The sequence below is a fragment of the Loxodonta africana genome, chromosome 22 (assembly GCF_030014295.1).
Source record: "Loxodonta africana isolate mLoxAfr1 chromosome 22, mLoxAfr1.hap2, whole genome shotgun sequence".
Taxonomy (NCBI): Eukaryota; Metazoa; Chordata; class Mammalia; order Proboscidea; family Elephantidae; genus Loxodonta; species Loxodonta africana.
The window spans coordinates 30,501,648-30,529,007 of record NC_087363.1 but is presented as its reverse complement, the minus strand read 5'-3'; the positions used below and the strand labels follow the sequence as shown (position 1 = coordinate 30,529,007).

Genomic DNA, 27,360 nt, shown 5'->3' with positions numbered 1-27,360 from the left:
TTTTGTAAAATATAATAAAAGTGAATTATAAGAAAAATGAAATAAACAAAAAAGTACAAAATACAAGCCCAATTTGTTAAATTATTATATTCAACAGGTGTCAAATTATATTTTGAAAATAGAATAAGCACAATGCACCCACTCCTCACTTATCAACGTGATCCAAAGACCTGATTGCTACGCGAATATGGGTGTTATGCAAAAATGGAAGATGACCACATCAGACCACAAAAGGGAGGCTGACTACATCATTACATAACAGCCAAATTATATCATTGCATAACTACTAAATCACATCATTACATAACTACCAAATTACATCATTATATAACTGCCAGACCACTGAGAATCATGGCCCAGCCAAGTTGACACGTAATCTTAACCATTATATAGCCAACATTACTCTCACCTCTCACCTTGGCATTCATTATTGCCAGATGTATGTAGTTAATACACAAAATAGTCGGACAGTAGATTTATAACTATTGTTGTAAATGTGAGATGTCAAATAATGAGATAGTCAATAATTGAGGAGTAAACCCAAAAAAACCAAATCCACTGTTGTCGAATTGATTCTGACTCATAGCAACCCTATAGGACAGAGTCGAACTGCCCCATAGAGTCTCCAAGGAGTGGCCTGGTGGATTCGAACTGCCGATCTTTTGGTTAGCGGCCGTAGCTGTTAACCACTATGCCACCAGGGTTTCCAGTGAGGAGTAGATATAGTGATTTTCAATGTTAAACACTATAGGCTCACTTTGAATATTTCAAGTTTTTAACATGACAAGTAAATTGTCTTCTTATTAATGTTTCTAAACTAGTTCAGATTGACAGTCCTACTACTTGCAGGGAATAATGTGTATCTACAGTGCTTCTCTTTTCTTTTAATAACGCTCACACTAGGGAAACCAGCCTGAGAGAGGGAAGTTGACAGGAATGGAAGATGAGATTTAAAACGAATTTCTTGACAAAAAATTCCAGGGGGGCTTATTTTTCAATCTGTAAGTTACAGCTAAAAATAAAGAATATGGATTTTACCAATTTAGATAATAATGTTGAACTATAAATAAAAAATGGTTTGATGATAAATCAATGGTTAAAAAATGTTATAAAAACAAATACGTGCTTGCATTTGTTCAGATTTTTATATGTTTTTGGTTTACTCTTGGCAAACTAAATATCTCACACGCTGTAATGTGGTCCCACAGCATGTGACTAGTTTGCAGCTCATGCCACCTGCAACTCACCATGAGAGTTCCATGACAGCCCAGCTGGCCCATACTTACGGTTAACAGGCCTGGATGCTATTATAATATGGCAATGTCAAATTGCTTTCAAAGTTTCTAACCGTTTACTCTCAATTTCTTTTTTTTTTTTTTTTATGGCACAGTTTATGGACTGGTATCAGTTCACAGAACAGCCTTTGAGTAGTGCTGGTGTGGAGGAAAGGAGCCCGGGTGGGCACAGTGGTTAAAGCGCTCGGCCTCCAACCAAAAGATCGGTGGTTCAAACCCACCAGCTTCTCCACAGGGTAAAGATGTGGCAGTCTGCTTCCGTAAAGATTTGCAGCTTCGGAAACCCTATGGGGCAGCTCTCCTCTGTCCTATAGGGTTGCTATGAATTGGAATCAGCTTGACGGCAGTGGGTTTGGATTTTGGTGTGGAGGACTCTTACTGTAAAAGGCATCCTTTTCATTAAAAACAATAAATCTTGGCTTTGACCTAAGAAAGCTTTTTAAAGTCATTGGGGTTGTAATTTTTGCTTTTAGAAAATCAACTCTCATGGCACACAGAGGTGGGAGGAGGGCAAACAGTAAACCTGGCCTGCATCTTTGGGACAACCTGGCTAGGACTAAGGTGAAAGAGATGCCCTGGAATGAGCCCCATGGGTTCCCCTCTTCCTCAGAACCATGCCCTCTCCACCACTTCCCGCTGGAGCCACCATTCCATAGTAAACGGGCTCCCTCGCACCCTCAACCTCCATGGCAAACAAACCCCTATTTCATGGCGAACCAGACTTGGCTGGTTCCTAAGAACCCTGCCTCCCTCACAGCCTCTCCCAGGGAGATCCTCAGTCCCCGTACCCCACATTCCGGAGGGTCTCCATGCAGCCTTTGGATCCTTCCTCTTGCCTTCTTCTTTTAGAAGCTAGATCCCTCATCCATTGCTGGTAGGATTATAGAATTGTGCAGCCACTATGGAAAACAGTTTGGCACTTCATCAAAAAGTTAAACGGAATTGCCGTGTGACCCAGCAATCCCACTCCTAGGTATGTTGCCAAAAGAATTGAAAGCAGGAATGCAAACAGCTACTTGTACACCAGTGTTCATTGCAGCACTATTCACAGTAGCCCAAAGGTGGAAACAACCCGAATGTCCATCAGCAGATGACTGAATAAACAAAATGTTGCACATACATACAATGGAATATTACTCAGCCGTAAAGAGAAATGAAGTCCTGATACTGGCTACATCATGGATGAACCTTGAAAACATTATGCTGAGTGAAGTAAGTCAGTCACAGAAGGACAAATACTGTATGATCCCACTTATATGAAATATCTAGAATAAGCAAATGTGTAGAGACCAAGGTTTATTAGTGGTTACCAGATGAGAGGGAGGGGGAAAGAGAGAGCCATTGCTTAGGGAGTACTGAGCTTCTGTTGAGGGCGATGAAGAGAATTTGGAAACAGAGAGTGAAGATGACTGCGCAACATGATGAACATAACTAATGTTACTGATTCGTGCACCTAAAAAAGGTTGAAATGGCAAATGCTTTGTTATATATATACGTGTGTGTGTGTGTGTGTGTATAAAACCAAACCCACTGCCGTCAAGTTGGTTCCAACTAATAGCGACCTACAGGACAGAGTAGAACTGCCCCATAGGGTTTCCAAGGAGCGGGTGGTGGATTTGGACTGGCGACCTTTTGGTTAGCAGCCGAGCTCTTAACCATTGTGCCATATACACTTAACCACAATTAAAATAAAACAAGAAAGCACTGCCATGTTGCAAGTCCATACTTCCTGACTATAAAAAAAAAACTGCCCTCAAACACTGTCCTTGGTCAACTTTAGTATTTACCCATATTGCCGAGATTATGTATATAAACTGTAGGGTAGAAGCAGGAAGACCAGTTAGGGGGCTATTATGATAATCCGGGTAAGGGATAGTGGTGGCTCAGAACAAGGTAGTGAGAGTAGAAATGGTGAAAACTAGGTATCCTAAATATATTTTTAAATTAAACCAACGATATTCACTCATAGATTAAATGAAAGGTTTGAAGGAAAGATTGGAGTCAAAGATGAGTTCAAGGATTTTGGCCTGTGCAACTCGAAAGATGGAATAGCTACCAACTGAGTTGGAAAAAGTTAGACGTCGTGAATTCAGGTTTGGATATGTTGAGATTGAGGTATCTATTAGGCATTCAGTTCAAAATGTTTCCTGAATCTTTCCCTTTGGATCAGATTTCTCATCTCCCACTAGAATGTAAAAGCCTGACACCAGTGTCTGTGTCTCTCATTTTAGCATCCCTTGTCCTCAGCACAGTGCCAGGGCCACGGTCATCCCAGTAAATTGCTTTCCAATGAATGGGTGAAAAAATAAATCAACCACTTTGAGAGTTTCCTGTGTGGGTCAAAGTTTGTCATCAGGTTCCAACCTCACAGTTCTTTTCCAGACACTGAAAGAAAATAACCATTTTATTCTGTAAACAATGGCTGCTGTTCATTGGAAACCCATCTTATTAATTCTTTAATCATGGATAAAATTATCCCCCCTTGGAGTGAAGAAATCCCTCAGATGGACAGAAGCCTTTTTCTCTCCCATTCTAAGCATGTCCCAGCCTGGATTCATCTGGAGTCTGGCTCAGATAAAAGATGAGGTGTTGATGATTATTTCAGGCCTTGGTGAGGATGAGAGGACTAAGGAGAGTGCGGTAGAAGTGTTCTTCTCTTCTCTCTTTGTACATGGCTATGTTTTCCTGCTTGTGGCTCCTTCAACTAGGAAACCTGAGGTGGACACCAGAACAACTTCTCTTGGAGCTTCTTTCATTGCTCAAGTTCAAATCCAAGTAATTATGAAGCTCCTGTTAGGTAGTCCTGACTGGGACCACAGCAAATTGATCTTCTCACCCATGCTCATTACAGGGGGAGCTCATTGGGAAAATTTATATTTCCACCCTATGGTGCGATGGGTTGTTTTTATTTGGTCTTTCTAGCCATGGTCTTGTAATTCCCACCAAATGATTAGGTGGGACTATGCAAATAAAGTACTTATGGTCCACCAAGGGGATTGGACAGCTTGCTAATAAAGCATATAAGGTGTATGGCATCTTTGTGGGGTTGGGACCATACAAATAAATATGGTGTTTGCAACTCTAACAAGGGGATTAGTCAATTTTGCCATCCTGCTAGGCTTAAAATTAGTCATCCCAGAGGCAGGCAGGGGAGACCTCACTACCACCAAGAAAGAAGAGCTGGGAACAGAGAGTGTCATTTGGACCTAAGGTCCCTGTGCTGAGAACTTCCTAGACTCAGGAGAGAGAGCTGTAACACCAGAGTTGGTGTAAGATGGTAAGAAGCAGTGGCAAGCATGTCAGAGAACTGGTAGCAGCAGAACCAGGAGACTGGCAAGAGGCGGAATGAGAAAGCTGAGCACCTTTGAGCCGGAGGCTTGCTGGTGGAGTGGGGTGCCTCTGGGCACTTGTCAGTAGAGCTAGGCTTGTGAACTCATGGAGTGAGAGATCTGAGTGCCTTGGGGTTGAGGCTTACTGGTGGAGTTGGGTGCCTCTGGGCATTTACTGGTGGAGCTAAAGAGCTTTGTAATACTTGCCTGAGCAGAGCAAAGGCCAGGCCAGCCCAAGAGGGCCAAGGAGCCAAGGGCCGAGAGGTCAAGGGCCAGGGAGAGGCCCGCATGTGGGCACAACCAAGAAGCTGTCCTGAGTGAAAAACTGCATCCTGAGTCATTCCTGATCCTGAATTGTAACCTGTTACTTCCCTAGTAAACCCCATAACCATGAGTATGGTCTGTGAGTTCTGTGTGGCCATTGCAATGAATCATTTGACCCAGTGGGGAAGTAGAGAGTGCCTTGGGAAGGACAGCTGGTGTTAGAATTGGTAAAAAGATTGGAGGGTGGAGGTATGTCTGACCTTCATCTCACAGTAATTGGCTTTGGGGTGCTGGTGCTGATCTTGATTCTCCTTGCCCCTTGTGAAGTTAGAGGAGGTCAGACGGTGTTACCATGCCATTTTTGCACACCCAAATCCAGCCACGGTTAGATCTACGGTAAGCTGCCTGTCCTCCTGCACCCTGACCTCTGGTGTCACCTGCTTCAAGGAGCCTTCCTCACCTCCCAATTTTGGTTTATGAGTCCTCCCTATTCAGGGAAAGACACAAACATGCAATATTTATGAAGGTGAAGAGAAACCAATTTGCTATTAACAAACTTCTAAATCTAATTCTTTACGTTAAAAGTATGATTCAATGGAACTCAGCATTTTTACTTATTTGGAACTGTTTTTTCTTTCAGTTTTTTTTTTCACTCAAATCTGAGAAGCATAAGGTGCTCACTAATTAGAAGTAACCATAGCTACCAAGCTGTCTTCAAGACACATCTAAGAGTTCTTTTTTCTCAGTTTTAATGCTACAAAAAGCATTTCACTTGTCAGTAGTTCTCGTTCTCCAATTTTATTGGGTGAATTTTCCAAACTCAGGAGCTTTTTGGGAGCCATATTGTTGTTAGGTGCCGTCCAGTCGGTTCTGACTCATAGCGACCCTATGCATAACAAAACAAAACACTGCCTGGTCCTGCGCCATCCTCACAATTGTTGCTATGTTTGAGCCCATTGTTGCAGCCACTGTGTCAATCCATCTCATCGAGGGTCTTCCTCATTTTTGTTGGCCCTCCACTTTACCAAGCATGATGTCCTTCTCTTGGTCCCTCCTGATAACATTTCCAAAGTACGTGAGACAAAGCCTTCCCATCCTTGCTTCTAAGGAGCATTCTGGCTGTACTTCTTCCAAGACAGATTTGTTTGTTCTCCTGGGAGTCCCCATGGTATTCTTCACCAGCACCGTAATCAAAGACATCAATTCTTCAGAGCCATATTAAAGGTTCAAAATTAAAATAACAAGATAAACTACCAATTTAGAAAATAGCCCCATGGCATGAATTATCTAGTTTAAAATTTTCCAGATTTCAACTTGTGTATGGCTAAAACCCTCAACAGGGAGAAGCTGGCACCATGAGGAGTGTTTTTTAACTGTCCACTTGAGGGCACTGTTGTCTTCTGCAGGGGTGGAGCCAAGGTCAGTTTCTCCAGTTAAGTAAGTTAAAAAGTATGAAGAACTTCACCAAGCCCGGGTTCCCGTTTGCTGCAGTGGTGTTTAGATGTCCCTTAGAGACTGAGCAAATAATAGGAGAAGCTGGACTATATGAAGAAGAATGAGGGATCAGGATTGGAGGAAGACTCATTAACAACCTGCGTTATGCAGATGACACAACCTTACTTGCTGCAAGTGAAGAGGACTTGAAGCACTAACTAATGAAGACCAAAGACCACAGCCTTCAGTATGGATTACACCTCAACGTAAAGAAAACAAAAATCCTCACAACTGGACCAATGAGCAACATCATGATAAATGGAGAAAAGATTGAAGTTGTCAAGGATTTCATTTTACTTGGATCCACAATCAACAGCCACGGAAGGAGCATTCAAGAAATCAAAAGACGCATTGCATTGGGCAAATTTGCTGCAAAGGACCTCCTTAAAGTGTTGAAAAGCAAAGATGTCACCTTGAAGACTAATGTGCACCTGACCCAAGCCATGGTATTTTCAATTGCATCATATGCATATGAAAGCTGGACAATGAATAAGGAAGAAAGAAGAACCGACACTTTTGAATTGTGGTGTTGGCAAAGAATATTGAATATACCATGGAGTGCCAAAAGAATGAACAAATCTGTCTTGGAAGAAGTACAGCCAGAAAGCTCCTTAGAAGCAAGGATGGTGAGACTGCATCTTACGTACTTTGGACATGTTGTCAGGAGGGATCAGTCACTGGAGAAGGATATCATGTTTGGTAAAGTAGAGGGTCAGTGGAAGAGGGGAAGACGTGCAATGAGATGGATTGACACAGTGGCTGCAAGATTGGCTCAAGCATAACAAGGATTGTAAGGGTGGTGCAGGACTGGGCAGTGTTTCATTCTGTGGTACGTAGGGTCACTATGAGCCAGAACCAACTCGATGGCACCTAACAACAACAACAATGACAGAGACTGGTACTCTAGGGCAGCTGCTTGCCTGCCCCATAATTCAGCCAGCTCTGCTGTTCTGCTGTCCCTCAGCCCTTGCACATTACTGGTCCTAGGTGCGTTGTATGTAGCTGTCAGCTTTCCTGACTGCCCCACTTGGCTGGGTCTCTGTATCTGCTGTGTCAACATCACACCTACCACACAGGTGGCATTTCAGTGCACACTGTTGAACCAGCAAAGGTCTTGTAACAATTCAAACGAGTTGATATAGGAGGTCAGTTGAATTCTTTCTGGAATGGGGCTTACGGATCAAAAACCTTGAAGTAGCTTTGGCTGCAGTCCAAAGATGTTTGAGGACGTAAGGTTTGAACTAATGCTGATTCTTCCTGCTTCTATTTGACCAAACCAGCCTACAAACCACGAGAAAGCAAAGCTAGAAAAGATGCTAGTCTCGGAGTTTGATCTGTTGTCGCTGTCAGTTGCTGCTGAGTCCATTTCGACTCACTGTGACCGCATGTGTTACAGAATAGAACTTCTCCATAAGGCTCTCTTGCCTGTAATCTTAAGGAAAGCGGATTATCAGGCCTTTCTTCTGAGGTGCCATGGGGGGGCGGTTCAAAGCACCAATCTTTAGGTTAGCAGTTGAGCACAAAGCAGCAACTTATTCAATTCATTCTTTCGTAAGATTTTTTTGGGGGAAGCGACTTTCCAAACCAGAAGCCTCTTGGGAGTTATATTAAAGGGTTCAAAATTAAGATATTGAAATAAAACACCCAATCTTAGAGAACAGCCCACGCCATGAATTATTGGGTTTTAGAATTTCATCTCATCTTGAGATCTCAACCAGATTCTAGAGTGTTAACAGAAACTGCCAAGCCTCCAGATGGGCAGCAGTTGGACCCAATTGCCCAAAGTTGACCCGAGGCCTTGGGTGAGGAGCAGGAGTGAGAGGAAGCCAAGGTGAAAGGGAAAGGAGGGGCACTAAAGGGAGATCAAGGCAGGAACCCCAAAACAAACAGATCAGGGCGGAGAAGGTCCCTGGGCCAGCGCTTGGAAAGGTGAACCTGGGCCAGGGGCTGGGGAGGCAGGGAAGAGCTGGCAGCAGAAAGACCCAAGGATCACAAGGCAGCTAGCTGCATAGCTGAGTCCCAGGTGTGGGTGGCACCTATGCAGCTGCCTTTTGGGAGTAGCTGATTTTAATCTCACCCTCAGGTGGGGTTGTAAAGTCATGCCTCAGGTAACACAAATGTGTGAGGCTGGCCCGGTGAGAGAGGTCACACCTGACTAAAGGGACATCCAAACCTTGGCCCCCACGTTGTTATCACGCAGAAATACAAGCTGAACAGTGCTAGATTTTTGGAAGAAGTTGGGCTTTTTATGTGAAACTTCCATTTTTCAGAACACTGGTGCTCTGGTTCCAGGTAAGATGGAGTAGGTATACTTCACCCACTGATGACAACTTTTGGAGAGAATGGCTAGAGCAGCTATTTGAAGACAATGAAAGAAAATGGCAGGTAGGTCAGGAAAGAACCAACACTGCTGGTGTCCAGTCAGTTTTGATTCATGGCGACCCTGTCGGTCAGAGTAGAACTGCCCCATAGGGTGTCCAAGGCTGTAATCTTTATGGAAGCAGGCTGCGACATTTTTCTTCTGTGGAGCCGCTGGTGAGTTCCAACTGCAGACCTTTTGCTTAGCAGCTGAGCTCTTAACCACTGCACCACCAGGGTTCCTTCTAAGGAAAACAAAAACAAAAAAACCAAACCCATTGCCATCAAGCTGATTCCAACTCACATTTAAAAAAAAAAAAAAATAGGGAAGAACACCATAATTCAAAACACCACTGAACCGGTATTGAGTGTACCCTTTTTTCCCCTCCGATACCTTCTGACCTGAGCTCAGTGGAGCTGGAAACCAGAAGTGGGCTCTACAGCGCACTAGTTCTTACTCAAGGAGTAAAAAAAGGGAGCTCCTGGCAGTTTGAACCCACGCAAAAAAGGCCTGGCGATTGGCTCCCATAAAAATTACAGCCTAGGAACCCCTATGGGACAGTTCCACTCAGTCACATGGGGTCACTATGAGTTGGGATCAACTTGATGGCACACAACAACAAAAACAATGCCCAGAGACAGCTTTAATACCACTCCCCCCCCCAACCCTTTTTACCTTTCTTCTCTTTCTGTGTTCACTCATGCCGCACGCCCCAGGCAAACTCACGATAGCAATGGCAGTGATCTGTAATGGAACTGGGAGGAGCCAAGTGTGAGGGAGGAGAACCTTGTTCTTTAATGAGAGGAGCTGTGACCCCAAGAGCATAGAGCCAACCCCCTGGAGTTGTTTTCTTCCTGTTGTCTTGCCACTTGGATCTGAACACGAGCTAAAAGAAACATGGAAGCACATGGCAAAGCGGAGTGGCTAAAGCTCCAAGTTTCTGAATGGAGGACCAAAAAGGGAAGCCCCAGGAGACCAGAAAGTACTGAGAGATCACAGAGACGGAAGAACCTAGAAAAACAACCCTGTGAAGTCAAACTCCAGGGCTCGCCCCCAAGCCACATGTTTGGATCTGATCCTAAGTAGCATACCAGAGACTGAGAATTGTAGTAACAGAGAGATCACCACCAGTTCCACACTGGCCACTAAGTGGCACACGCCTGAAATGGAACTAATAACAACAACAAAGCCAAAGCTGTCAGGTCAAAAGGTTTTGAAAACTGAACTGACGTTAGAACCACGGCCCACAGAAGGTCGGTTAGAATTTGCAGATTGAATCTAACCAGGCTGATCACCTTCCAAAACTAAAGTATCAACATTCTTTATACAATTTAAACAAGACCCAGTGTGTCATAGTGTAATATTCAAAATGTGCAGAATACAATCCAAAATGATCTGACAATTGAAAATTTCAGTCCATCTAGGATAAGAAAATCAACAGACATCAACAAAAACATGATCCAAATGTCGGAATTATCTGACAAAGGCTTTAAAGCAGCCCTGATAAAAAATGCTCAAGTGAACAACTGCAAATACTCCTGAAACAAATGCTGAAATAGAAAGTCTTTGCCAAGAAATGGAAGGTGAAAGAAGAACCAAATGAAAAACTTAAAACTGAAAAACACAATAACCAAACTAAAAAACCCACTGGATGGACTCGTGAGCAGAAAAATGATTCAATCTAAACCATAGAGAGAAAAAAAGGTCTAACAGTTGTATCATTAGAATCCCAGAACGAGAGAAGAAAGAGTACAATGCTAATGGCTGAAAACTTCCCAAGTGTGGCAAAAGACACAAACCTATAGATTCAAAAACCTGAGTAAACGCCAAAACTGGATAACCCCAAAGACACTGTCTTTATACCCTAATCCGTTGCTCTTCAGTCAATTCCGACTCATAGCAACCCTGCAGGACAGAGTAGAACCGACCCATAGGGTTTCCAAGCAGTGGCTGGTGGATTCAAACTGCTGACCTGGTTAGCAGCCAAATGTGTAACTATTGGGCCACCAGGGCGGCATCTTCACACCCAGACAAATTATACTCAAAGTACTGAAAGCTAAAGATAAAAAGCCTTAAAAGTAGCCAGAAAAAAGAAAAAAAAAATGATGTATTACAGTGATTTGAATGACTATGAATTTCTCATCAGAAACCATGGAGGCCATAAGATAGTGACTTGACATTTTTAAAGTGCTGGAAAAAAAAAAAAAAAAACTGTTTATCTCAAGTTCTATATCCAGGGAAAATATCCCTTTGGGATGAAGGTGAAACAGACATTGTCAGATGAAGGAAAATGAAGAGAATTCATAGCCAGCAGACCTGCGGTACAAGAGCTGATGCGGGAAGTTTTCCAGATAAAGGGGAGATGCCCTGGGTCCATCCCAACAGCTCAACTAGCAGCTCCTTTATATCATCTCTACCTCAGTTCTCCCACTGAGGACAGAGGCAGCAGAAGGCTCTAGACACTGAGCCTGAGCCCTGGAGCATACTCTTCTCGCTGGCAGCAGGGGTAGTATCTTCATGGAATTTCACAGCCTTAGTGAGAAGGAGCCAGGGAGGGGGAAATGGTGGACTCTGCAGGGTGGCCACAAAGGTGACAAACAAGCCTCATGATTCTCTAAAGCATCCGGGAGAATTGGGTGTCTCTGTGGTATAGAAGGTGGCTGATGAGCTAGTTGTGGTGGTCGTTATGACTCTGTGTCGTATCCCTGTAGACTGACACAGCCTGGAGAACGTGACCTATGGCTGTCACAAGGATGATGTACAGATATTAATGAAGTTTGGAGAAGAGGAAGAAAATTACCCGTGACCCTATCACCTAAAACAGCTATCTTCATTTTCACATAATCCCGTTAATAAGTAAACACATTGAAATTGATGAGAGCATGTTTTTGCTGTACATGGATCACAATGATTTTCCATGGTCCTACATATCACTTAAATACCTGTTGCTGCCCTGTAGGGTTTCCAAGGAGCGGCTGGGGGATTCGAACTGCCAAACTTTTGGTTAACACCCAAGCTCTTAACCATTGTGCCACCAGGGTTCCCATCACTTAAATAGCTACTTAATAGTCCACCAATTGGATGTGCGTTAATTTCTTTAACAATCCCCTCACTGTGGAGCACTTGTTTCCACTTCTTTGATATTCTGAGTAAGTGCAATGAAAATCATCAAGGGTCTTCTTTTTTTTTTCTTTTATGTTGCTTTATTCTACCTGGATTTTAACAGAGGCAAAAGAAATAGGGCTGGATGTGTGTGTGTGTGTGTGTGTCTCTGTGTGTGTGTGTGTCTGTGTGCAAACGCACACACGAGCCCCTGCGTGCTGGGGCTGGGGCATACTTTAGCATCTACTATCAGTCTGCAGACATTCTGTGCATGCTCTCAGCCACTTTCTTCCTGAGTGTTCTCTTTCCCAACTTTCCTTATCTTTCCTATCTTAGGAGGACACGGTTGGCGGCATCACTGGGCCTGCTTTACGTCTCTGATTGGGCCTGCTTTATGTCTCTGATTTTTAAAACAAATGGTTTGGATGAAGCTGCTTTTAAAATCAGACTGTAACCTGAGTAGCAGCGATCCAGAGAGATTCTTCCTCCTTGATTCATTAGTTATTTAATTACTTAATTAGTTCCTTAGTTGATTACTTCAAAAAAATACTTACTGAGCATCTAATATGTGCCAGGCACAGTGCAAGGTGCTGGGAAGACAAAAACCCCTGCCCTAATGGAGTTGACATCCTCAGTGGATGAGGCAGAACCAATAAATGAATAGATGGATACATAATGTAATTCCAAAGATGATAAGCACTAGAAGAAAAGTGAAGCCGGGAAGAGAATAGATAGAGAGTGAAAGAGAGGAAGGGGACAGAGACTTGTTTAGACAGGATGGCCAGGACAGCCTCCGTGAGCACGTGACACAAAAGCCAAATGAGCTGAGGGGGCAGGCCATGCATTTGGAGGGAAGACTGAGTCAGACGGAGGGAACAGCAAGTGCAAAGGTCCTGAGGTGGGAGTGCACTTAGTGTTTCCAAGGAACAGCAAGGAAGGCAGTGAGGCTGAAGTGTGATGAGTGAGTGGAACGGTGGTAAGAGGCAAGATCAGAGAGGTGGGGGGTGATGATGAGGCTGCTGGGGGGGGCCTTGGGGATGGAGGGGTGTTCTGGGGCAGAGTTCTCCATCCAGTCCCCCCGATCCTCTTCTCTGGGAGGATACAGCTCTGATCAAGGAACAAACACAAATTACTTCAGTATATGGTAGTAGATGCCCTGGTGGTGTAGTGGTTAAGAGCTATGGCCTCTTACCAAAAGATCAGGTGTTCAAGTCCACCAGCTGCTCCTTGGAAACTCTGTGGGGCAGTTCTACTCTGTCCTATAGGGTTGCTACGAGTCGGAATCAATCCAATGGCAACAGGCTTTTAGATGTCTTTTAGAGCCCAGAGCCTGGACGGAAATTAGTGAGACAATGATTTTCTCTCTCTTCGCTTGATTTCTGCTTTATTTATTTTGGGGACTAACAATAATTTGAAGGTGCTGGAAAAAAATTTTTTTTCAGGGCATCTGGAAATCCAGCTAAAGGAGGAGAATTCTTTGACGCTTCAACCTGAGAGAAGTAGGAAGTTTTTTTGTTTTTAATTTTTGTTCATTTTTTTAAGGAATGAACATAGACTGTCTTTTTCCCATCCTCCCTTTCCATTTACTCACACTTGGCTGAGTTGAGACAGGAAAGATGGCAGTTGGGTTTGGTAGGCTAGGAGCGCGTTATGTAAAGCCTCCCTAGCTTTCCAGGAGAGATGTGCTACAGTCTGGTTGTGGCAAAGCCAATTTTGGGAAGGCAAATCCTTCCCTCCCTCTGGCCACTGATTGGCAAGCCAGAGGCATCAGCAAATGCAGGCACCACCGGCAAGTTCTTCATGTCTCAGTCTGGCAAGACGTTAATGCCAGAGAGAGCTGCATGTTCCATCCTTAATTTGTTGTGTCACCTTGGGGAGGTCTATTATCTATAAAATGGGAGTGGGGGTAGGGTAGAGTGCATCTTGGACTTGAATGCCAATATCATTTTTAGCTTTTGAATTCCAATGGATCTACAAACAGGAATTCTTGAGCAGCCTCAGTTAACAGAGCCAAAGGTACAAACAGCAGGAATAGCTGTAGGGGGATATGGCCTAGGGTAGAATTTCTGCAAGCTGTTCAGGAGTCCTCGTGGCGCAGCGCTTAAGAGCTTGGCTGCTAACCAAAAGGTCGTCAGTTCAAACCCATCAGCCTCTTCTTGGAAACCCTACGGGGCAGTTCCGCACTGTCCTATAGGGCAATAGGTTTGGTGTTTGCTCTTAGGGGTTCAAGAGGGGCAGCTGGGAGGGGAGGAGGGGCAAGGGGAAAGGAAAGCAAAAGGAGGGGAGGAGGGCAGGCCTTTTTGACTGTGTGGGAGTTTCCCAGGCCTTTTTAAAGCAGAGCTTTAGAAGCTGCTGGCTTCTTGCAGAATTGCTCAGTTTGGCTGCAGGATCCTGATCTGATCCCCTGAGGAAGAGCCAGGTCACATGTCCTAGTGCCTGGGCCCCTGGAACAGCATGTGGCATAGAGATGAGAGGGGGACAGTGCAGTTAGAAGGGGACAGGTCTGAGCCCAGTGGTGCACCGAGGGTTTAGGGAGCAGGTCTTAAGGGTCCCTCCCGCCTCTGCCCGGGGTGCTCCACCAGGCCCCCTCAAAGCCACTGCAGTCACACACACTAATTCAGTGCCCTCAGTGTGCAGCTGCAGCTTCAAGACAAGTCTCCAGCCTGTTTTCTGCCAGCCGGTGGCCCTAAGGCCCCTCACATAGGAGTTTCAGAATCAGCTGTTTAAATCCCAGCTCAGCCACCTGTGAGCAATGTGTGCATCACTAAGTCACATAGCCTCTCTGAGCTCAGTTTCCTCTTCCCAAAGTGGGGATCATGGCTACCTTGGGACAGTTACCTGAGCTGGTGCTCACAAGCTCCTTATACAGGGTCCTGTGCCCAGGAAGAGGCCAGGAAATGTTCTTTCCCTTCCCTTGTTAGGAAAACTTGTGAAAGACTGAAATGGGCAAAGAGGATTGCTGGGTGTCCTTTCAATGGAGCGCTGGGCTTTTATCTGATGATTTTGGGGTCTGTGTCTTTGGGCCAGGGAGGTAGGGAGAGTAGTGAACGCCCAGGGGCAACCTCTAAATTGTGACCACTCCCCAATTTTAAGATGAATAGACATTGATAGCAGCGACACATAAGCAGAAATGTCTTCTCCCCTCTTGTCCAGCTGTCTCAGTCAGGCGCCTTTCATATTTGTGGCACCTCGGAATATTCATTCTGCGCCTCATTTGGCACCCCTTTGGGCTTGCTCTCAGGGGCAAGCGCCCCCTTTTGCCCCCCACTCACTACGCCTCTACTTTGGGCTTACAGTCTCTAAGCTGTAGAGAGGAGCCCTGGTGACACGAATGGCTAGTCACTCGGATTTAACCAAAATGTTGTCAGTTTGAACTCACCCAGAGGCTTAGAGCGGGGAAAACCTGGTGATCTGTTTCCATAAAGATTACAGCTAAGAAAACCCTGTGAGGCAGTTCTACTCTGTCACATGGGGTCACTTTGAGAGAAAATTAACTCGACGGCACCCAACAATAAGCTGTAGTCGATTCCAACTTATGAGGTCCCCATGTGCCCAGAGTAGAACTGCGCTCCGTAAGAATTTCAAGGCCATGATATTTTGAAAGCAGATTGCCAGGTCTGTCTTCTGAAGCACCTCTGGGTGGGTTCCAACCGCCAGCCTTTCGGCTCGTAGTTGAGCTCTTAACTGCACTACACGGAGACTTCTGTAGAAAACTGATAGTAAGGCAATAATCCATGTCCACAGAAACGTAAGTGAATATTGTCTTTAAAGATACAACTAATTCCCACCCTGGATAGATATTAACCCGTCTTGCATCCATTAGCAGATTTATTTCAGCAATTCCTGGCTGCTTATACATGTCTGTCCTTCAGATTCTCCTTTGAACTGATTGTAACATCTTACTAGTGTGTCCGTTCTACACTTGCATGAATTTACCTTTGAAAATTATTATTGATGAGTGACTAATTTATGATCTATGAATCACTAATTTAGATCAAACCTTCATTATCCATTCCCGGTTTTATATTAAATTCCAACTGGCTCATCGTTCTCCACCTCTAACACACACACACACACACACACAGTCACACCCTTATCCTCATACACATCTAACATTCCCTACACACCGAGAAAAATAGGCTTTTTGGGGGTAGGGCAGCTAAAAATGCAGACAACTGATTATTTTGTATTAAATGAGGATTGGACACCAACGTATACGAGGCAATCTCAGAGACCAAATTATAGGGACTGAACTGGGTAATGACCACAGGAGAGAACAATACATCCCTTTGGAGCATGTCGTCTAGTTGGAGTCTAAGTTTTACATGAATCCTAACTTCAGCTCAAGCTACACTGTACTGGCCCCGTCTTCCTGGGACTCCCTCTGAGGACTCGCCCAGCATCCTCTTCCCACCACTAGGTAAGATGGCACCTAGTGCCAGGGATGGGTGACGGTGGGTTGGATATGGCCCTTCCATGATCAGGTATGGATTTGTCAACACCGTCTTCAATGTCTGTTCCTTTTTAGGCTGCCATGCCCTGCCACACCGGATCACCTGGACCTTTACTAAATGGGAGTTCAAGATTCCCAGAGACCTGGAGTGGGAGGCATAGAGAAGCTGCACTGTGGGTGGGTGGTGGGTGTTAGATTATCTCTGGGTGTCTTCTTGGACTGATCTCTAGAGAGACCCAAAAGAGGGGCTGGCCCACGGAAGGAGAGGGTTTGTTTAGATTAACTACCAGTCATGCCATCACTCTGAAATATGGTGGGGTTGAAGGGAAAGTAATCATAGGGTCTTCTCTGCACCCTTGAAACTCCAAGTGTGGTCCTGGACCAGCAGTGCTGATGTCACCTGGGAGCCTGCTCAGGGCCCACCCCAGACCTGCTGACTCAGAACCTGCAGTTTAACAAGACCCTGGGTGATTCATGTGTACTCTAGAGTTTGAGAAGTACTAGAGTGAAGGAAGTCACACCAGCCTAGGAGCACTGAGCCTCATATTCTGTGAATCTCATTGGCTAAGTGACTGTGGGCCAGTCATTTACCCCTCTCAGAGCTTGTTTCCTCATCTGTAAGAGAAGAACAGTAACCCCTGGATCAAATGTATACAAAAGCACTGCCCAATTGTTGTTGTGGTGAGCCATCAAGTTGATTCAGAGTAGAAGTACCCCATAAGGTTTCTTACGTAATTTGTTTAGAGGACAAGAGAACCCTAAGAAGCCCTGATATGTGGTGGGGTTGGCAGATGAGAACACCCTGTGGGTGGGCAGATGGAAGGTTCCATCTCAAGCTGCCCCTCTGGGCCTTACCCAGACAAATGAGTCCTCATTACCAGCAGGGTAGGTCATTTGTACACAATGAAGCCCAGCCAGGGCCCAGGGTTCTGGGGGGCAGGGTTGGGCCCCGGAGCTAACCACAGAAGACCCTTTCACTTGCCACCTCCCCTGCAGCTAGAAAGTCAGCTGCGTGCCCAGCCCACATTTCCCAAGCCCTTTCATGGTCACCTATTGCAGGAATTTGTCCTTGGGCATAGTATCTCAGGCCTCCTTCCTTGATCATTCTGCAGACCAAATGGAGCCCTTTGTTTTCAGTAGACACAGGGAAGGAGGGAGCAGAATGAAATCACTTTAATAGCATAGCAACACTTCAGGGCCAGGAGTCACAGATGAGGGGAACATTGTGTCTTCCATTCACACACATTGGCACTGGACAATCCTACAGACAAGTTTTTCACATTGAGAACTTAATAAATAGATACTTAAAGTGTCACTCTTCAGAGACAACAAGTTATGACTGTGATTATTATTCTGTCTTCTCTGAGATGGGAGGTTGCTTCTGGTCCAGCTGACGAAGGTTGGGTCCCCTAGGAGGGGTACTCATACTCCTCGGCACTACGGCGGCCAAAATCCATCCAGCCCATATAGTCCCGGTCGCTTATCCTGTGGCTGGGGTCCAGGCCCTGCAGGTTCTTAATGATAGACATCCGGCCAGAAGGAACTACAAGGGTCAGGGAGGAAGGAGATAGGAACATTATGTCTAAGAGCATCACTAGTTCAATTCGTAAAAGAGAACATCGGGAGAAGCCCGGCAAAATATAACATACACCTTCTTAAGGGTGTCAAAGAGCTACCAAGATAGTGAAATTTTTCGGCCACGATAAAAGAGAGGAGAAGAATCCATGTCTCTGCAACTGGAGTTATTGTTGGTAGGTGCCATCGAGTCAATTTCTACTTATAGTGGCCCCATGTGACAGAGTAGAACTGCCCCATAGGGTTTTCTAGCCCATAACCTTTAGGAAAACAGACCATCAAGTTTTTCTTCCACGGAGCCTCTGGGTGGGTTCAAACCACTAACCTGTCTGTTAGCAGCTGAGCACCAGAAAGGGCAAATATTTACTCAATTATTTACATGGGTTTGCTTTGTGTTCTGCAAGTATTTAGGTGGATTCATTTCTTCCTGCCTTTCACGGACTGGGGAATCCCTGGGTTGTGCAAATGGTTAAGCACTCAGCTGCTCACAGAAAGGTTGGAAGTTTGAGTCCAACCCAGAGGAGCGTCAGAAGAAGGAACTGGTGATCTACTTTCAAACCATCAGCCATTAAAACCCTGTGGAGCACAGTTCTATTCTGACACACATGGGGTCACCAGGATTTGGAGTTGAATCAATGGCAACTGGCAACTGGTTTGGTTTCAGAGACTGGGGACTTGCCTAAGTTTTCCTTTGTCTCCCCATCCCCAAGGCTGCTCTTTCTTATGTACATGACCCTCAGCAGAAGCCAGCCGAGAATCTCCCCAGTACTTATGGGCTTTTAAATTTCACCCCTTAATCCCCAGTACTTATGGACTTTTAAATTTCACCCCTTAATCACTCTGAACATGGCTGTCCTCTGGAGAGCTCTCATTGTTAATTTTTTTTTAATACAATTACAATATTTTGGTGTTGGGATGGTTTAAAAAAAAAAAAGAATGGAATTGATCCTCATTGCTGGAAATATACTGTTTAAAATGATTAATTTGAAAGCTAACTTCTTTTTAAAAAACGATATTGAGAAAAAGACACTCCATCAGATTAAAATCCTTAGCCCAGAAGGGTGGCCAAGAGGTCATTTAAATCAGTCAGTCATTTTGGCCAAAACGCAAATGGGCCCTTTGGAATCAGAGCTAAGTCCTTGAGGACAGGGTGATTCTCGTGTGCAATTCAGACTGAATGAGTAGGGAGAGGATGAGGTGGTTTATTTGGAGGCATGGGACACAGTCCTAGCCCACAGGTCACAGTGAGTGGCCTCCTGGGGTATGAAATCAGTCCTGTGCAAACTAAGGTTGAAGGAAGATCCCTTAGAGAACTCAGAGGACAAGCTCAGTTTGGTTTGATGGTAGAGGAGAAGAGAACTCTAGATAGTTCCCACTGGGCTGGGCCACTGGGTCCCTACCCCTTGTGATGCTGTAAAAGGCTGCTCCTATCAGCTTCTTTATTAAACAAAGACACAGCAGAGGCAGCTACGCTGTCTTATTGGGTCTTCAAATTAAGCAAGCTAAATTAACAAAAGGTAACAATTCTGCAGAGCAACACCTCCACCCTTCCTCTCCTCGTCCCCCACAAATCCCCTCCCAGCCTAGAACTAAGAGTCAACCCAGCACACTGCAGCCCTCTAGGACCTATGCCCAGCCTACACAGAAGAAAAACAGCCCCTGTTGTTAAGTGGGAGCCCTGGTGGCACAGTGGTTAAGAGCTCGGCTACTAACCAAAAGGCTGGCGGTTCAAATCTACCAACCACTCCTTGGAAACCCTGTGGAGCAGTTCTACTCTGTCCTATAGGACCATTACGTGTCGGGATCAACTCAATGGCAATGGATTTGGTTTGGGTTTTGTTATTAAGTTGTTCAAGACCTTTCAGGTGAAACATGAGTCCTCTCATTCAGCAAAACCTACAGACCCAGTTACCTGTAACACACATGCAACGAGGTGTGCCCCATCTTCCCTTCCTGCCTGCTCTGATCATGAATGCCCACTCTAAGGGCTGGGCACTGCCCAAATTTCTAACTATAAGCAAAGCCACAGCTTTGAGACAGTGAGCAGCCTGGGTTATTGGTGGGGACACCATGCTGAGCCATAGAAGCTGCGCTTGCTATACACCTCAATGTCCCCACTCAGCACGCAGTTCTGTCCGTGCTTTGTTTGCATGCATTTGCCAGAGTCCTCACTCACTTCCCCAGCGCCTAACCCAAGACAAGGGCTTACACATTATTTATGGGATTGAATGGAAGAGTCTGGTTCTTCTAAACTTTCAAACCTGGAATGGGCAATACAACTGGGAAGCTGGATGGTTCTAGACCCTGTGGATAGGCTCAGCCCTGCTGCTGCCTAGATGTGCAGCCTCATGTAGGCTACTCACTCTTATAGAGCCCCAGTTTCCACAATGACAAATTGGGGGTAATAATACTATGCATGTAATACAGATGTGACATTACAGGCCTGCTGGGCAGGGGGCAGGTGCACAGTAAAAGTTAGATACCTCCCAAGCCTTTCCCCCCTATAGATTTGCTTCTCTTCAGGTCACTGAAAGCTCTGGGCCATTCCTAAACTATTGAGCACTACCCAACGAGCAAATGATCTTGTTTAGGATCTTTAAGCACTATACATACTTTGTTGTTGTTAGGTGCCATCAAGTCAATATTTGACTCAGAGAGACCCATGTAACAGAGTAGAACTGCCCAATAGGGTTTTCTACGCTATAATCTTTATGGGAGCAGATTGCTATGTCTTTCTCTCTTTCAATGCAATTAGCAGGAAAGCAAAACAGAAGCCACTGGGTAGGTTTGAACTACCAATCTTTTGGTTAGCAGCCAAGTGCTTAACTGTTGCTCCACCGAGGCTCTTATTATGTACACAATAAGCAAAGCAAGAATTGCCATCAAGTCAATTTCAACTCATAGTGATCCTATAGGACAGAGTAGGATTGCCCTATAGGGTTTCCTGGGCTGTAACATTTATGGGAACAGGTTACCACATTTTTCTCCTGTGGAGCAGCTGGATTCGAACTGCTGACCTTTGGATTAGCAGCCGAACTCTTAACCACTGCACCACCAGAGTAAAACTCTGATACAATCTCCAAATAGGTAAAATATTCAAAGAAACCGAACCATTTTTAAATGTATATATATTTATCCCTAGTTCATATTTGTCAAATAGAAGCACATGCTTGTTTTCTAGCTTCCACTAATCTGTGGGTGTTGGCAGCTAAAGTTTCAGGTGACTGCCATTCCTACCTGGGTTGTTTGGACAACAGGCTGAAGGCCAAGGAAGAAGCGTTGAGAAGTAGTGAGAGGAAGAAATTTCCAACTAAGATGTGTGCTGTGAGAGCCACTGTCAAGCATCAGACCTGGGAAATAATGTTGTAACTGGCTTTTTCTGGAACTATTTCTCTATGATCTTTCCTGAAGGTGGGGAGGGGATCAAGGTGGATTAGCTCTCAGATTTTCTTCCAGAAAAAAAAAAAAAAGCCTAGAAAGTTTCAGATAGATCTGGCTGAAATTCAGCCCAAACTCAGGGTCAGATATTAAATCACTTTCAGACAGATAATCACCAGGAGCCCCAAAAGTTCTCAGACCTTTTCTGTTATCCTACTAGTATTTCCATCTCTTTCAATGCAATTAGCAGGAAAGCAAAACAGAAGGTGGGAGTTTCAACAATTTCCCAAAGGGAGGAAGAAATATAATGAGTCACTTCTCTTTCCCTCTGAAATCCCCTAGTTGAAAAGGTTCCAGTCTCTCCTTCATAAGAAACCATGGAAGACTCTGGAGAGCCAAGCCCTCCATTTTCTCTTCCTCTAGTCAAATCCAGGAGGAAACCTGGTGGTGCAATGGTTAAGTGCTTGGCTGCTAACCAAAAGGTTGGCAGTTCAAACCCATCCAGCAGCTCCAAGGGAGAAAAGACCTGGTAATCTTCGTCCATAAGGATTACAGCCAAGAAAATCCTAGAGGGCAATTCTACTCTGTCACATGGGGATCCTATGAGGCAGAATCCATTCTAGGGTACCCAACAACTGTCAAATCTGGTAGAGCAAGAGAGCCTCTTGGGAAAGGGAGCCTACCTGCCTCCCACTTTCACCCTGAGGCATTTGCTGAATGTTTTGGTCCAGTTGAGCACCTGCCCCGCAGCCCAAGTGCCCACCATCAGTGTCACTGTGGATGGAGTTGGTTGAATAAAGGGTTGGGCAATCATGGCCAAGAAGAACTCCAAATTGCTACCGATTCCTTTCTCCTATTACGTAGTTTGGTGAACACTGACACTGTCACTTCTTTTCTAACTGCTGTTGTCAGATCTCAGGCATTGGCAGTATTGATCACATCCTGCCAGAGTGTTTCCAATTGCCAATATCTGGGGGCTACAGGTTTCTTTGCATCTACAACAGACTATTTACTGGTTATGTGAACCCTTTTAGAGAGCTCTACATACATTTAAATTCATATTTGCAAAGCGAATTTAAATCTTATCTTTTAATGTCTTCATAAAATGCCTTGAACTTAGCAACACCGGGCCAAAAATTAGTTCAAAGAAACCTTTTAAAAAGCTTCATCTTCCTAATAAAACCGCTTCCTGCCCCTCCTCCCTCCGCCCCCCCCCCCGAGTTTGCTACAAAGTATGTTCAGAAAACTGAAACGTCTAGTGAGGTGTAGCCAGGCAAAGGAAAATGAAAAACCTTTTAGCTTAACCTATCGCCTGCGTTTGCCCCAAGAGGTATCTCCATCAGTAGGGCGCTAGGGGAGAGGCTAAGGATTGGGAGCCCTGATCCTGGGCAGACGTGAGGGATGGAGAGGCGCCATCCTTACCTTTCCGGGCCTGCTGGATATATCTGGCCAGCAGCGCTCCCAGGTGCGCTCGGGGCTCGCCGTCCACCCTCTGAACTGCCCTCAGCGGCCTCCGGGGCGCCTCCTCTGCTCGCTGCACCCCGGGGCCAGCGGGATCAGCCGGGGGCGCGGGCTGCACCAGGGCGCCCGCCGCCAGTACAGCCATCAGCACGCACAGGCGCACGCCGTTATTCATGGCTGTGGAGAGCAAGGGGGCGGGGGTGGCGGCAGTTAACCAAAAGGTGGGGCCCAGGTGGGCTCCTGCGGGGAGTAGGGGGAGCCAGGGCACAGAGAAGGGTTTCAGCCCAAGCACGGGTCGCTCCGGACGAGCCAGGCTAGCACAGGCAAAAGGACTCGCTGGGCGCAGACTCGAGTACGGTGGCCACAGCACGCGCGTCAGGGTGCACCAGGCTTGCCTTTGGGTAAACCACACCCGGTGTTTGGGGAGCGCGCAGAGGCCCCTGTTTTCTGCGATGCTTAGCAGAAAGAATGTTTTCTGCTTTCCTTTATGTTGAAGAAATGTTAGTAGAGAGTCTGCCTTCTAACTGGAAAAGCAAGGGATTAAGAAAATGTGCGAACCTTTGAAGAAAGGTAGCAGGTTTCCAGATAGCGAAGAAGCTTTTGGTAGGGAAATAAATGGTGAGAAAATAGAAGCACAGTTAAAAATGTGGGAGCAATGGACAAAAGCCATATTTGGAAAGTTTCTTCAGGATCTACATGAAATGGCACCAAATCATTAGCTAAACACAGGCAGGGTTTTTAAAATCAGTGATATGCGCTCAGCCGTCAGTCATTGGCAAAGTCCCGCTGCGTTTCAGACTCGCGAGCAGATTAAACACCCGCAGATGCCTACCCCCAAACACTGAATTTTCTGCAGTATTTACAAAGTGAATTTAAATTTTAAAAACTTCTAGGTATTTTATTTGAAAAGATGGCAAAGTCCACAGCACCTCTGCGTAAAATCTAACAAATTCCACTTTGAATGCTCATCCTTTGCCAAAGGATATTAGAGCGTTGTGCGCTTAAAACAAGGATGCGCGTCCGTGAACGTCTCGAAAGCAGCTTCACCCGCCCAGCATGCATTGTTAGATGTAGGGCTGTTATTTCTGATTTTAAGAAATGGCATTCAAGCGGTCGGAGGGAAGACACGAAAACCGAAGAATAAAATGCAAAGGGGCACAAAACTGAAGACACCATTCCTACGACAAAAGACCCTTGGATTCCGCTTTGGCGGGAGGGCAAACCTACCTTTGGAGAAGAACGCAGATGGCTTCGCGTTCCCACCAGAGCAGCAGGCAGCCCAAGCCAAGTTCAGGGTGGGCGGGCGGCTGCCTCTTAAATAGCCCCGCCCGGCACTGCTGTCCAGTCATCTATTTACCCAGCGCTGACGCAAACGGGCTGCAACACGTGCTCAGATGGCGGCCACTAGGGCGACAACCGATTGAGGTGGCTCCTGGAGGACAGGGGGAAAGGGCCTAGTGTAGTCGGGTTAACCTGTCCCTGCCGGGTGCCGGGTGGCCAGCCCTCCTCTCTGTTCCAGGCGCTTCCTCCTCCAACTCTGTCCAGCTCCCTCTCCCTTGCCCATTCCAGCGCCTTGCTAGTCAGGGCAGTAGACCTGGGTGTCGGAGTCTCCCGCAGGATGGAGAAGCTTCTTGCGTTTAATCCTCCTTAGGGATCGAATGAGCCGAAAAAGCCTTTAGTGAACTCCAGGCTGGGCTGAGTGTCAGCCAAGTGTAATTCTGAGAGGGAAGGTATGTGGCCTCTCTCCGAGCACCCTAGGCAGCTCCCATCTCTAGACATGTTAGTGTGCTCCCTCGGGGGAGGGAGGGCTGAGTCGGGGTCGTCACTCACTTCCCAGCCTCATTAAAAGCCCTTGAAGGTTTCCAAGATTTTGAGGGTCTGTGTTCCGGGGCAGTGAATGGACTCCGGCCACAGCCGGCTGTTGGCGTCCTGGGCCTCGCTTTCTGCGGCTGTAAAATGGGGATGACACTATCTGGCTTTGCTCAGAGGAACCCAGCTCAGGAATGGGCTGCGTTTTCTTCGAGGCTGAGGCACCACCTACCCGAGGCCCACGCGGCATCTCTCAGCCGCCACCAAGTGGCGCCAGCGAGTGTCCCAGTTTGTCTCCCACCTTAACCCCGACCTCTGAGGACATCGACATCCCATCTCCTACCTCCCCTGCATTCTTGCGCATTCGGATCCCCGGACTCATCCCCACCAGAACTCCGGTTGCTAGGCTTGGCGACAAGGACCCCGCCCCCGTCGCTCACCCGCCCTTCCCAGCGCGGTCGCACCCTGGCTCCCTATCCGGGAGATCCCGAGCCAGTGTGTTGTCGTGGTCTTCACCCATCTCCGCCCTGAAGCCGTTTGGGTTTCAGTCCCGGGGCTTAGTGCTTGAGGTCGCCTCGTCCCTGAGTAGGCATTGCCACCCTCGTTTCGCAGACGGCAAACCAAGGCGAGCAGCAGAGCAGCTCCTCACCACCGCACCACCGGAGGCCGGGCAGAGATCTGGAAACCTTTCTTTCAAATCCGAATCCCTATTCAGCTCTGCCGGTAGGGGCTCCCGAGGTGGCAGGTCTGTGGGGCACCCGCGTGGGGGTTGAAACGCCACCCCCCAAACCCGAGGAGCAGCTATCTTTCTGCAATCAAAAGCAGCGTTTTAAAAACTGAGCAGCTGGCTAACTGCTTTCCAGTGGTTTTTCAAAACAAAACCCAGTGCCGTCGAGTCGATTCCGACTCATAGTGACCCTATAGGACAGAGTAGAACTACCCCATAGAGTTTCCAAGGATCGCCTGGCGGATTCGAACTGCCGACCCTTTGGTTAGCAGCCGTAGCATTTAACCACTACACCAGCAGGGTTTCAGGTGGTTTTTCAAGAGGCTGCTAAATGTGCGCGTAGTTCAGTTAGGGCAGCTGGTTATATTTGTGACCGTGGCCAAGACAGGTCTAGAAATACAAACTTGTTATAGAACCGTGGTTCTCAAACTTTAGGGTAGGGTGGTGATCACCAGTCTGGGGGTGGTGGGAAGAGTGACAGCTTGAAGGAATGAATGGAGGAAAGAGCCAGAGAAGGGGTGGCCAAGGGGCTGGAGAGGAATGTCACAAGGCAAAGCCAAAGGTGACAAGGACTATGATATGAAGAAGGGACCATCAAGGGGGCCTCTTTCATTTGCCATAAAGTTGTGGCCACTTTGCCCCAGGAATGAGAATACTGGACAGGAAAGTGTTAAAGAAGATCCTCTGGGAAAATTAAAAACCAAAAAGGAACCTGAACACAATAATGATTTTTTCCTTCTTAATGGGTTAGACCAAAATCAAACCCGCTGCCATCGAATCCATTCCGATTCATATAGCGACCCTATAGGACAGAGTAGAACTGCCTCATAGAATTTCCAAAGAGCGCCTGGTGAATTTGAACTGGTGACCTCTTGGTTAGCAGTCATAGCACTTAACCACTAGGCCACCAGGGTTTCTGAGGGTGCTAATAATTCTCACCGTTGTTCTTAGTTATTAAGCAAGATGGGCAGGAGCCTGAGCTTTTCTTATATGGCATATCTGCACCAAGGAGAATCCATTTGTTCACTAACAAATCCTTGCTCGATGCTCCTGAGGCAGATGCTTTTGGTACCTGTTTCCACAGATCTGCCTTCCACTTCTGGCTGGGCAGTTTTGAGAGCAAGGACAGCATTCCCTCCTCAAGCCTCCAAAGCTCCCCTCTACTTCTCTGTTCAAAGCTCAGCCCCCACAGAGGCTCAGCTGGTATGCGAGGGTGTTAACTCCCCTGAGGGCAATGCTCAACCAGCAAGGAATGGGAACTTCCAGTCTTCTGCTCTCCCTATGGACCATTCCAAAAGCTTCTGGAACTTTCCCCAAGATCCTTGACTCCCCTTCATCTGCAGCAGTGACCTTGATAACACCCCTTTAATTGGCTTTGCCGCCTTCCCTGTCTTTCTCTCTCTTCTCATTTTCTTGTATCTACTCCCTGGGATCATCACCCAAATAAACCATCTATCCCCGAATTCTCATCTGATTTCAGAAGAATCCAGCTGAAGACACCAACCATCTATCAGACACTGCTGGGGTACAGCAGTGAGCAAAGCAGACAAAATCCCTGCTCTTGTGATGCTCCCATGCTAGTAGGGGAGGCAGACAATGAACAAGAACATAATCAATAGATCATGAAGGACCCAATGCTAAGGAGAAAAGCAGAGCAGGGAAAGGGTGTGGGGAGAGCAGGGCAGGGTGTTATATTAACATATGCAAACCTCTGTTAAGCTTTTTGATATGTAGACTTCACTCTAGTTAGAAGAAATGGTTTTGCTCTTCAGTCCAAATAAAGCAAAAAGCAGTTGTAATGCATTTTACTTTGATGGAGGTTGTTTTTACATTTCACCAAGTGTGAGATGGTAATTAAATTTCACTCTTGGTCCATCGCCTTGTCCCAGAAGAGAAATAAAAAAGGGCAGTGCCCTCTCTGTTCTTCCCTGGTAGCCTGCCATCACTGAGTGAGGCCCCTGATGATGAGGAAGATCTTCCTGCAAAGGACTGAAATACATGGTGAATGAGTTCAAGACATTGCTTTTGAGAGGGAGTGGTGCTTAACAAAACCATTTGACTGTTTTCTGAGTTTGGAATCCAGAAATTTTCATTGGATTGTGGTGAAAAGAACT

The 27,360-nt window shown here is 46.1% G+C and overlaps 1 protein-coding gene across 1 annotated transcript; it reads right to left on the bottom strand.

The window, feature by feature from the left end:
* Nucleotides 1-17,652: 17,652 nt before the first annotated feature.
* CCK (cholecystokinin) lies at nt 17,653-22,885 on the bottom strand. Its single transcript, XM_003409718.2, has 2 exons — nt 22,672-22,885; nt 17,653-17,839 (listed from the first exon to the last, which is right to left on the bottom strand). Exons 1-2 carry the CDS (start codon nt 22,883-22,885, stop codon nt 17,706-17,708), a joined length of 348 nt encoding a protein of 115 aa, XP_003409766.2. The 3' UTR covers nt 17,653-17,705.
* Between the last annotated feature and the right edge of the window lie 4,475 nt (nt 22,886-27,360).